This window comes from Pseudorca crassidens, chromosome 12 (genome assembly GCF_039906515.1).
Source record: "Pseudorca crassidens isolate mPseCra1 chromosome 12, mPseCra1.hap1, whole genome shotgun sequence".
Lineage (NCBI taxonomy): Eukaryota > Metazoa > Chordata > Mammalia > Artiodactyla > Delphinidae > Pseudorca > Pseudorca crassidens.
In genome coordinates this window covers 20279676-20292542 of record NC_090307.1, presented here as the reverse complement: position 1 = coordinate 20292542, position 12867 = coordinate 20279676, and the positions used below count along the sequence as shown (strand labels likewise).

The 12867-nt window shown below is 40.1% G+C and overlaps 1 protein-coding gene across 1 annotated transcript in view; it reads right to left on the bottom strand.

The window, feature by feature from the left end:
• The window catches only part of MBD2 (methyl-CpG binding domain protein 2), a 76587-nt gene that overhangs the window by 49896 nt on the left and 13824 nt on the right, over positions 1 to 12867 (bottom strand). The window contains exon 2 of the mRNA XM_067699054.1: positions 11065 to 11224. Within this exon, the coding sequence (XP_067555155.1) occupies positions 11065 to 11224 (160 nt within the window). The remainder of the gene's footprint in view (positions 1 to 11064; positions 11225 to 12867) is intronic.

Genomic DNA, 12867 nt, shown 5'->3' with positions numbered 1-12867 from the left:
CCTCCCAAGTCCTGTCATTAGGTTTGTCTTCTTCCTTGACCTCACCAAGTACCCCTTTCCCACTCACTAACCTCCAGCCACCATGGCCTACTTTCTCCCCTCATATGCTAAATGTATCCGGCCTTGAGGATTTTGCACTGGCTATTCCCTCTGCTTAGAACACTTTTCCCTCGGGGGTTTATTTTTTGTTTTGTTTTGTTTTGTTTTTGCGGTACATGGGCCTCTCACTGTTGTGGCCTCTCTTGTTGCGGAGCACAGGCTCCGGACGCGCAGACTCAGCGGCCATGGCTCACGGGCCCAGCCACTCCGCGGCATGTGGGCTCTTCCCCGACCGGGGCACGAACCCGCGTCTCCTGCATCGGCAGGCGGACTCTCAACCACTGCGCCACCAGGGAAGCCCTTCCCTCTGGTTTTTATAGAGCTGATTCCTTCTCATTCAGATCTTGGCCAAAACTCACACCCTCCAAAAAGCTTTCCTGATCACTCAGCCTAAAATAGCCACCTAGTCAATCTCAACCATTCTTACTTAATTTACTGTGTAGCATTTAATACTTAAATTGTGTATTAGTTTGTCATACCACTAGAATAATAAGCTCCACAAACACATAAGCTTCCTCTACTATATTTCCAGAATCTGGAATAATGTCTGAGCACACAGAATGTGCTAAATATTTTTTGTGGAATAAATGATGCATAAAATGTCTGTTACATGTAAGGTCTTGTGTTATGCAGCCCTTACTCCTGAATACTCATTGTCAGACTGAAACGTACCCACGCTACTACGTAAAGTGGAAATTATTAACTCAACATGGTCTATGATATCCATGTCAAAATTATTAAGCATAGTCATCTGTATTATATACCTCAAGATTACCAATGTAAAATAATCCCCAGACTTGTTCCATTTATTAGTATTTAACATGAAGTTATGCTTATAGATACACAGCCAGTCCTACACAAACATCCCATGGGAAAATAAATCCTCAGATGGTGTTTTTGGCAAAGTCACTGTCAATTATAGTGATGTTATACCATGAAATAATGGGAAATAAAGAGTACAAAAAACGTATAACTCAGCAGACTGCCAACATGAGATTAAGACATCAAAACAAACTATACATTGGCAGAAAGCATGCCATATTGCTCCTAGAGAGCCACGGTTTAGGAAAAATGTTCTTCATTATGGATCTGAAAACTTCGATCATCTCACTATAACTTACTGGCCATAACAACTTCTCATCTGTATAGTAAAATAACCTAAAATTTAGCAGTGGTCTAGATAAAGGAGACTGGTATGGAGATTAAAACCTTGGGCCAAAGTGCAGGGTTAACAGGATGTCAACAGGTAAGTTATAGAGATGAGACAGGTTATCTCTTGGTTGTTACACCAACTCAAAGTTGGTGTAAGTTTAATTGGTAAGAATAATAGGACTTCCCTGGTGGCACAGTGGTTAAGAATCCGCCTGCCAATGCAAGGGACACGGGTTCGATCCCTGGTCCAGGAACATCCCACATGCTGCGGAGTAACTAAGCCTGTGCGCCACAACTACTGGGCCTGCGCTCTAGAGCCCACGAGCCACAACCACTGAGCCTGCATGCTGCAACTACTGAGGCCCGCACGCTTAGAGCCTGTGCTCCACAGCCAGAGAAGCCACCACAATGAGAAGCCCACTCTCCGCAACTAGACAAAGCTCTCGCGCAGCAATGAAGACCCAACACAGCCAAAAAAAAAAGAAGAATATTAACTTGGAGATAAACAGAGTTAATCAACTTGAATCCTAAAAAGTTTAGTGAGAATTCAGCCTGTCCCAAATGGTAAAACTATTCTCTCTTAGGGAGGTAAGCAAAGGTGTTTAAGGAGCCCATACTGTGCTGAGTAGTCCTGTAGCAGATCACTCATGTAGGAGGCTGGGAACTAAGGCAGGAATAAAGCCTGTTCTTTTGGGGCTCAGAGTTCCAGACAGGTCCTACCTGCCTAAGAAAGTTCTTCTGAGTTCACTTACAATAGTTATCTGGCAGAGGAACATGTACCTCCTTTCTAAAAAGTCAGGACAATAATATTTCAAATGTTTGTATACTCTGCTCTAGCAATTATCAAAATTAATCCCATCACACCCCACATCCTATCTTCATAATAACCAAACAGCCAAGTCCCCCAGATCATAGGTCATCACCCAGTACTCATCTCCAAAATATTCTGTACATCCACGTCATAGTTCAATGGCTCTCAAACTTTTTTGACTTTAACTAAGAGTAGAAATATATACTTTACATCATGACTTAGTATACACAAGGGTGTGTATCACAAAAGTCACCTAAAATACTTATCCTTACTAAGTGGGATGGACACTATTTTCTATCCTATTGCATTTCATACCTTAAAAATTCCAGTCATGAATAATTACATTGATTTAACCATCTGACGTTTGAAAACCAACCCCCCACCTTACCCATCCTACCCCCCCAGTCCTTGCACTGTACACTCGAGTGACTGATCAGCAGGCTCTCCTATACCCTCAATATTTTCTTTAAACATTCTTTCAAGATGCTGGGCTTACTGAAACTTGGCTGTCCCTCAAAGATCCTATCTCCCCTAAAGTTCTTTCAAATTTAAAGAGAAAGAGTTTTTTCTCTCTCTCTTACAACTACATATCTGAGGGTCAGGAAGTGGTAATTGCCTCCTTTCTCCCCATCTTTCTCAAATCATCTATTTTTCCTCCTCCAAAAACAGGAGCTCCTCTGAAGCTCATAGGATCTGACTATACTACTGTCTACCCTTTGTCCCTGCTTTCTCCTTATTCACTAAAGACTTTAGTTTCTGTTTCACGTTTTCCTCTCCACCCCAACTCTTGTCATTCTTAAAGGCCTCACTATCCATGTGGATATTCCACCCAACATCCTGAGTCCTCTGAACTATTTGTCCACCCAACCTCGCCCACCTAACACTACAGGCACAGGCTTCCCAACACTAGTAACTACACCATCTCCAATATCTCAATCAAGCGTCCAACTGTCCAATTTCTACTTCCTATCCTTGTAACTCACAGAGGACTTACTCTCTGCATTCCTTGAACCCATCAATATTTCCCATCCACTGACTGATCGTATTTCTTCCTCTTCCATAACCTCTTTCACATTCCTCCCTACCCAGTATAGATTCCATGGTCCATCATCATTGTTATTACACTGCAAATATGCTTAACTTTCTTGCCCTCTGTGGTTTTTCCACTTGTGCTATAGACCCCATTCTTATCCTTTTGACAATCATTAAAATGGGAGATTACCCAAATCAGCATCCCTTTCATCTACTATCTAGTGATTCTCCTTCCTAGCCAAGAAAATTTATTGAAAGAATTGTCCATGCTGACAATTTTAACTCTCATTCACCTTCAGCCCAATCCAATCTAGCTTCTCTTCCCACTGAAACTACTGCTATCAAGGTTATTAATAACCTTCATGCTGCCAAACTCAATGGAAATTTCTGTCTTCCTCCATTCAAACTTTCAGCAACAATCAATGTAACAGACCACTCTTTTTTTTGAAACCTTCTCCTCTTCTATGTCTCTCCTACCTTACTAGCCATTCTTTCACAATCCACTTTGCTGATTCCTTCTACTCTAACCCAATTTTAATTACCAGACTTTCTCAGAGCTTTGTTCTGGATCCTTCTATCTATCTATCTACCTATCTATAAACTCCAGTCCCATTACTTGGAACACTACTTACGTGCTAATGACTTTCCAGCTCAGACCTCTCAATTAGTATACACACATGACATGACATGTCCATTTGGATGTTTAATAAGCATCTCAAACTCTGCATATTCGAGGTTGAAATTATTGTATTCACCCATATAAATTCTTTCCTAAGGCAATCTCAGTAGATGGCAATCCAATCCACCCAGTCACTCAATCTATCTAAAATCTAAGGGCTCACACTTTGAGTCTTCTCTGTCATCTTTCACAACCCATTCATTAGTAAATTCTGTCAAGTCTATATTCACAACAGAACTAGGGTCTATTCACTTCTATCAGCACATGTGTCTAGGCCATCGTCGTTCCTCATTGTGCTACTGTTAACAGCTACTTGCTCCTCACTTCCGCTTCTGTCAATTTCATTTCCAATTAACAGAAACCTGTTCTCAAGAGTGGCCCACACTTAAGGGAGATGCCAGTAATCCCCTGTAAGGACTTCAAGGCCTAGAAATGCTGGATTCATCAGCTGTAATCTACTCTCTCCTCCTTCCACCCCCAACTATATCCAACAGAGAGAGACCAAAAGACACTCTGTTCAGCAAGGGCTTAACACAGTGATGAAAAAAGCACCAGCATCTTTGGGAAAGATTTTACTTTCCCGATAGGCCAGGAATGTTGATATAAGGAATGAGGTCTCTGTTTTCAGTTTGGATGGAAAGATTCTAGGAAGGTAGAAGCCAAGGGGTACTTCTTACCACAATACCAGGAGTTGGTAATCAGACTGATCCTACCACAGGGCCCTTTAGTGCTGGTTGACAATGGGGTCCCTAGGACAGAAATAAATCACCCCTCTAAGGTGCTACTTCAATAACTGAAAAATTCCTAATCAGTTAAACAAATGCCTAATTTGAGCTACAGCAAATGAGCTGGTCTTTTAACATCTTCTGCCAAAGCCTTACTCCCTCTTCCTGTCTGTAAAACAGTAGTTATTAACTTTTTCGGCTACAGTCTCCTTTAAGAAGTTGATGAAGATAGACGTTTTCCTTAAAAAATTCATAACGGGCTTCCCTGGTGGCGGAGTGGTTAAGAATCTGCCTGCCAATGCAGGGGACATGGGTTCGAGCCCTGGTCCGGGAAGGTCCCACATGCCACGAAGCAACTGAGCCCGTGCACCACAACTACTGAGCCTGCGCTCTAGAGCCCGTGAGCCACAACTACTGAAGCCCGCACGCCTAGAGCTCGCGCTCTGCAACAAGAGAAGCCACCGCAGTGAGAAGCCTGTGCACCGCAACAAAGAGCAGTCCCCACTCACTGCAACTAGAGAAAGCCCACATGCATGCAGCAACAAAGACCCAACGCAGTCAAAAATAAATTAATTTTTAAAAATTCATAACAGAAAGTATTACACACATTACAAAGGTTCCTGAAGAGCATCCTGAAACGTGGACTCTCAGGTTAGACACCTCCCTAACTCTACTGGTTCCTGCCAAGTTGGCCTCTTTCAACGTTTACAGGAAAAATAAGAATAATAATAATGTTCCTTGATGGTGCATTCTCTTCTGAATATTGTCCTCTTTCCTCTAGCTCTCATTCAAGCTTCACAAGAGTAGTCTAACCATTTTATGGGGAGATGCAGAAATGCACGCACGCTCTGAAAGGACACACCAAAACCCCACTGGTTAACAACCGTTTCCTCTAGGGAAGAGGCTGAGCTTGAGAGGCTGAAAGAGGAGAGAGATGTTTCGCACTGAATATCCTTTCTACCATGTGTGCAAATCCTAATCAAATAATAATATCAAATAAAATTTTTTTAAACTTTTGAAACAGCAGGCTACATTTTTGCTTCTAATACCTCATTTCCCAGAAACTTTCTGGCATTCTAAATATGACTTCTGGTCCTTCTATCCCTCAAAAGCTGGTTATATCAAAGTCACAAGGTGACTTCTAATTTGAAAATCCAATGAATACTACAAAGTCTTTATCCTCCTTGATCTCTCCACGGCATCTAACCAAAAATCTTTCCTAGGCTTTTATAACACCACGTTCTCTTCATTCTCCTACTACCTTTCTGGAAGTTCCTTCTTACTCCCCACACAACTAATTTATTCACTGCCTACAGTGTGACAAGATACTTTTCTGTTTGCCCCTATGTTGGGCGATCTCAATATGTTTTAGCAAACCACTATGACAGGAGTTCTCGAAGTGTGACCTGGGAAACCCTGGCGGTCCACAATTTCTTTTCAGACGTCCAAGAAACAAAAGTATTTTAACTCAATCTTCCTCACCAACCCCCTCCCCAAACCTGCTCTTCTTGTCCTACTTCCTACTGACCCCTGTCCCAAGTGACTCAAGCCAGAATTGTAGCTAGCATCAACAATTCCCTCTCTCTACAATCATCAGGTACTCATATCTACTAATTTCTGTTGACTGAGTCTCACACCTTTTCATACCTCCTAATACAGCATTAATTCAAGCCATCATTATTTTTCTGGACTAAAACAACTCAAACTGCTCTCCCTACTTCAAGTCTCCCCTTTTCCCAAATCACACCTACTGGATATTCACCTATCCAATACCCAATCTGACTTCCACCATTACCACCAGCTCACTTAAGTTTCTCAACTTGCACCAATATTGCTCCCAAGATACATTAGCTCTCTACAAGAATTTGTTATTATTTTGTTGAAGATAATTAAAGCAAACACCTGCTAGATGGTTTGATTAAGTACTTAGGACACAACCATACAGAATCCAATGCTGTGTTTATAATCACAATAGCACAGTACCATAAACCAAGGTAATTCATTAGAAAATAATGGCAGACTTATACAATTAATTCCTTCAAGAGAACATAATGCTCTTTATTTCCAAATGTTTCAAATGTGTGAAATGTGATGAAAGAACTGAGTCTTTCCAAGGTATTAGCAGAGTTGACAAGTCAGGCTAAAATACAATTTGTTCCACACCATATTCATATTGTGAGCAAGCTGTAAAATATATCCACGTTAATGTTAGGGAACTGGAATTTTATTAGTTTTGTAGATTTAATTCATAAACATTTCAGTATTGTTAAGAGCTAGAAACACAAGGAATTCAGTTTAATATTTACACATCTGAAACATTAAAATAAATTCCTAGCAAGAAAACCAAGCTGCTCAAGTTCCTTAAACATATCCTGTGCTGAGAAACACCGTACTCTTCTTAACCCAATCTTAAGACTGTTCTCTAATTCTTAAAGAAATGTATCTTTTTAAGAAATTAACTTCCTTCATAAAATGTTGAGGATCATATCTCTAAAACACTGAAACATCTCCTCTTTGAAAAAGCAAAGCCTGCATAAATACCTAGACAATATTCAGCTTTCGAAGCAAAAGTTGTATTGAGAGGCATAGCTCTAGAACTGTGCAGTCCAATACGGTAGGCCCTAGGCACATATGGCTACTTAACCTTTAAATAAAACTAAAAGTTCAGGGCTTCCCTGGTGGCGCAGTGGTTGAGAGTCCGCCTGCCGGTGCAGGGGACACAGGTTCGTGCCCCGGTCCGGGAGGATCCCACATGCTGCGGAGCAGCTGGGCCCGTGAGCCATGGCCGCTGAGCCTGCGCGTCCAGAGCCTGTGCTCCGCAACGGGAGAGGCCACAGCAGTGAGAGGCCCGCGTACCGCAAAAGAAAACCCTAAAAGTTCAGTTATTCAATCACACTAGCCACATTTCAAGTACTCAGCAGCCAAATGTGGCTGGTGGCTAAAACGTCTCCATCATCACAGAAACTGCTATTGATGGTGCTGCTCTACAACTTCTCCCTCTGAGTAAGCTTTGAGAAAGCTGCTCATGACTTCAAATATCAGCTCTAGGTTGATGACTTCCAAATCTGTCTCTAGTCTTTTTCCATTAACCTAATGGAATATCTTTAGTAACATACTCGATATTTCAATTCTGCTTTATCAGCTGAAGAGACGGAAGTAGCGGCTGGAAATAATCAAGGCAGTGGCAAGAAAATCAATAAGGTACAATGTGATCAATAATGGAACAGATTTTCAGGGTAAGGTTAAGACTGAGTTTGAGACAAACGGGAATAGATACTGCAAAAACCTTAGTAAGTATCAATCGAAAGATAATGTCCACTCCATTGTACCCACCAATCCGAAAAGAATTAAAAACCATTTTGCAAAGATCTTCGAAAGATATTTTTCCAAACACACCTGAAGATATTCACCCAGTAAATTCCCCTTTGATATAAAAGATACATTAAAATCACAGTTTATAATCAGTCAATATAAACAATTTAGCCTGTTTCAAAGTTTATTTTGTTCATTACATTTCTAATTCTTTAAAGATACGAGTCTTTAAAAAAATTTCACTCCTAGGTATACAGCCGAAGAAAACGAAAGCACTAATTTGAAAAGATACATGCACCCCAATGTTCACAAGCAGCATTTACAATAGCCAAGATATGGAAGCAACCTAAGCATCCATCAACAGATGAATGGATAAAGAAGATGTGATATATAAAGATACAGATACACACACACGCACACACACACCCCTGAATACTACTCAGCCATAAAAAAAGAATGAAATTTTGCCATTTGCAACAATATGGATGGACCTGGAGGGTATTATGCTAAATGAAATAAGTCAGACAGAGAAAGACAAATACTGTATGTTATCATTTACATGTGGAATCTCAAAAAATAAAACAAACCAGTGAATACTAAGAAATAATAATACAATTAATAAAGCACTTCAGCCAGGTTCACAACTACATAGCAAAACACTACTTCAGATTCCTGTTTATCACTTTAAATCTCTGAATTTTCTCTATACTGTATTATTATAAAAAAAATACCTAATATAGTTATTATTAATTACCCACAAACATGTTTTCTGCTTTATAGAGATATTTAATGTTGATGTTACTCCAAAAGAGAGCGTACTTGAAAGAAAAAAAAAAAGGAAAAACTCCATCTTCTGTCTACTCAACTAAAATAAAATCAGATACAAAAATAAATCAGGCCCCCCAAAATTCAGACAGAGAGCTTCAGAAAACAATGATAATAAAAGGCATTTCCAAAATATGCATGGTATATTAATTTATTCAGTAAACATTTATGACCACTATAAACTTCTGGAATGAGGTGAATAATACACAAACATTCAGCAAACATTTATTAAGTACCTACCGTATGCTAGGCTTTGGACCAAATATACCAAAACAAAACAAAAGACACGGACCCTGCCCTCACGGAGCTCACACTCTAGCTGAAGCCGACAAGCGATCACAAATACAACGGCCAAGCACCAGGGAGGCATTATGGAAGGAAGGACTGGTTCTGCCTGGAGGGTGCAGAGCGGGCTTCACAGAGACGGAGACAGTGGAGCTGGGCCTTGGACGAGGAGCAGTCCAGCAGATGGAGGGGAAGGGGGAAGCACACTCCAAGCAGAGGAAACAGCACATGAGCAAGCAGAATCTTGAAAGCACATGCCACGGTGCAGGATGATGAGCAGTCCAGCGCAGCTAGAGCGGAAAGGTGCATACAAACTAAAGAGACGAATTAGTTTTAGGTTTTTAGTGAATCATAACTACCAGGAAGTATATCTTCATATTACACTTAGCGCAGCTTAACTGTGATTCTGGTAACAACAGAGTAGTTTGAAAGCATTCCATTCATTTCATAAATATTTAAGCCCCTTCAAAAGACATCCAGCACTGTTCAGAGTTTTAAAAAGGCAGTTTCAGAAAAATAAATAGTGATTTTCCTCCGTACATCTAAGCAGCAAAATAAGCCCAGAATAAAGACTTTCTTAAGCTGAAATCACCCAGCTTCGCCTCGACACACTCAAGGTCCCAACCTGAGCACCCCCCGACTCCTACCACTACCTCATACCCTCCTTAACACCTTCAGAACCATCAACCCACAGTAACACCATAGTTAAGCGATACGGAGGCAATTCCAGCCTTCCCTTCCCACTCTGCCGCTAAACATGGTACTTGCTGATGCCCCTTTGGAAACCATGCCAGGTAACTAACGCAGTATGTGAGGAAACAGTGCATTCTCACCTCCACACCATTTTTTTGGAAATCAAACTATTGTTTAAAAAAAAAGACAACTGTTAAGCTGAATTCTGAAAAAAAAGAGGGATATGAAGCAGAGATCCCATATTCTCCAGGAAAAGTAAAAGGTGAGGAGGAAGAGAGCTCAGGTCAGAAAAGTTTCCTACACTGGCCACCAGGCAACACTGTTCACTGAGGTAGCTCCCTGCCTAGGAAGCTACAACGGGAACAGGAAAGGAACTTGCTAGGTAATTTCACATAAATTCCTGTTTACTCCTCACAACAACTAAAGGAAAGATTTTATTACCTAAATTTTACAAATGAGAAATCTGAGGCCATCAGAGGTTAATAAAGTTGCCCATGACTGCATGAGCTGTTAAGAGGCAGAGCCACTACATCAAACCATGCCCGCCCCACTCCATACGCCGCCCCAGTTCCTCAAGTGAACGCGGCACTCCCAAGGGGCACACAGGGCTACATCGACCAAATACCTAGAAAGAAAAGCCCTTCCTTTTCCCTCCACCATTTTCATGGTCAGTGTGAGACAATGGTGGTGGCAACACACATACGTGTGTTTCTCTGAAATTCAGAGGGAAAAAAACTGGAAAAAGAAAAAAAGGTTATCTAAGATTAGTTGTTTCGGGGCCACGGGGAGGTGGGGAGCTTTCTCTGTACAGATAGTGGGTGCTTTAATACAATTAAATTAGCATCAGAATTCAAATGCTACTCATTTAAATTCCTGTACAATAAACCATCAACTAAGCAACTCAGTAAAAATAAGAGCTAATGGAACAATCTCCAATCACAGTATTAGAATGAGAATATTATTCCTAAAGGTCACTATCCTCAACATCATCAGAAAGTCAAAATAAAAACTGCTCTTTCTCAAATCCTAATCCTGAAAATTAACAGGTAAGTATAAACTATGTGGTAGGTAAGGATACTTGCGCCACAATAAAATTTTGCCTCTTTTTGGGCAACAGGAACTATTTTAAGGGGGGGAATAAAGGAGACAATTAACATCAACAAAGAAATCTTTTGTAAATAGTCCCAATGGGCCAAAAGTGTGATGTATGTTGGCCTAGAGAGATACTGAAATGCTGTTTTCAACTGTGCACAATTTTACTTAGGCTATCTCTCTGTAAGCCAACTACCAGAAAATTAATCAGATATATAAGTCAAAATGCTTTGGAGGGGGAGGTGAAAAAAAAACTGGGACATTCAGGCAACCAAAATTCCAGTGACATAGTACAATGTAAGATACTTTTGGGAGAGCTTCTGGAATAGCATTCATTTGCTATAAGTAAATTAACCAACCTTATTTTGATTGAGAGGATCATTCCGCAGTCTCTGTTTGTTCTTCTGTAATTTACTAGGCATCATCTTTCCAGTTCTGAAGTCAAAACTGCTGAGGTCAACAGTATTTCCCAGGTACCTTGCCAACTGAGGTTTGCTTCTGAACTTCTTACCACTTGGACTAGAAGAAAGATAACATTAATTGTACAAAAGACAACAATATTTACCCTAGATCACTACATAACCCTTTTCTTCATGCCTTCTTTTCTGCTCCCAATTACTATCACATCACGATTTTACATATTTTTTTTCAAAGAAATATTAGAAGTTTTAAAGGAACTTAATTAGAACTTTTTATCTCCTGTAAAAAGAGATAATGTGTCACCTAATATAATACTCCACTAGGTACACCCCTGGAGCACATAACAGATGTGAATACCGATTATCCCACTGGTCACTCACCCAGCAACCATTAACAGAATCCCAACCCAAACAGCATGCACAACACAATGTGCACACTGCAAACGTCTTCAATCTTACAAATTTTCCAAACTGATTTTTGAAATCTTTTTTTCTGTATTACACATACACAATGCCAACAGTAATCACAAAGAACTTCAAAACAAATTGTTCTAAAGTCAACAACTCTGTTAACAACACATTTACACAACACTTGGAACCCATATAATCTTTGCGCTACCGATTTGAACTCATAACATTCACAACAGAAAAAAAAGTGTTGAATTTCTGACAATATTTAAATGCTCCCTAACGTTACTGAAAGAAAACTAAGGCAAACATTTGCAAATGTGTTTGTATGATGCTGACATGACTTTTGTTAGCCTAACTTTTATCTGAGAGAAGGATATCAAGAATAACTCATTTCCTGTAAGAAAAACTGTTGAAGCTGGAAAATGACAGAAGTGCCGTAATTATATAGAGGGCTAAACTAAACTAGTCTTTCCTAAAAAAATTTTTCCCATATTGCACTGAAATGTAAGAAAAATTTTATAGGAAGAATACCCCAAAGTCTCATCTAATAAATTTTCTGAACCAAATGTGCTAGAATAAACTGCAGTGGGATATGTCACCAGAAGAGAATTGTGAGAATTCTCAAATACCTCTCAAAGAAGCCAACATGTCATATTGAGAACTTAACCTTGCACCAGCTGACTACAATAAAAGAAAAATAATTCAACAGGAAGACAAAAGAGAAAAGGCTGGAAAACCAAGCAATTTACGTTTCCCTGGAACAGCAAAACTTCTCTCTGGGTCAAGTCCAAATCAACACACCCCAGTCTGTCACAAATTCCATGGTATTCTGCCACCACAGCCTTCAACACAACTGAAGATCGTATCAACATTCTTTTTCCACAATCACATGACATAGCTATTCCTGAAACACAATTCAAGGTATAGAATTCAGCCTACAGATGAAGATAACAACCAGTTAAGACCAGAATGTAACAGAATAGAAAGAAGCAAACAACAACCAGAACACAGCAGAGGAAAGAATATAGAATTATGTAGAAACAAACCTCAACTCCCATTCTAATCCAGATTTCCAAATATGCTCAGTATCACAAAATAAAATAGCACGTAACCCTCAATACTGTTTAAAACTTGAATCATTTCTGCTCACTGCAAACTTCCACCCCCAAACCTGATCTTCTTGTGTTGCCCGCTACTGTAGCATTATTGTCTACTTAGCAACTACTCTTCAAGCTAGGAGGCCAAACACAATGTTCAATGCTCCATCCCTCAGCCCACACATCCAATACCAAGTTCTAAATGTTCAGAGACTCCCCAATGCTGACAAAATAG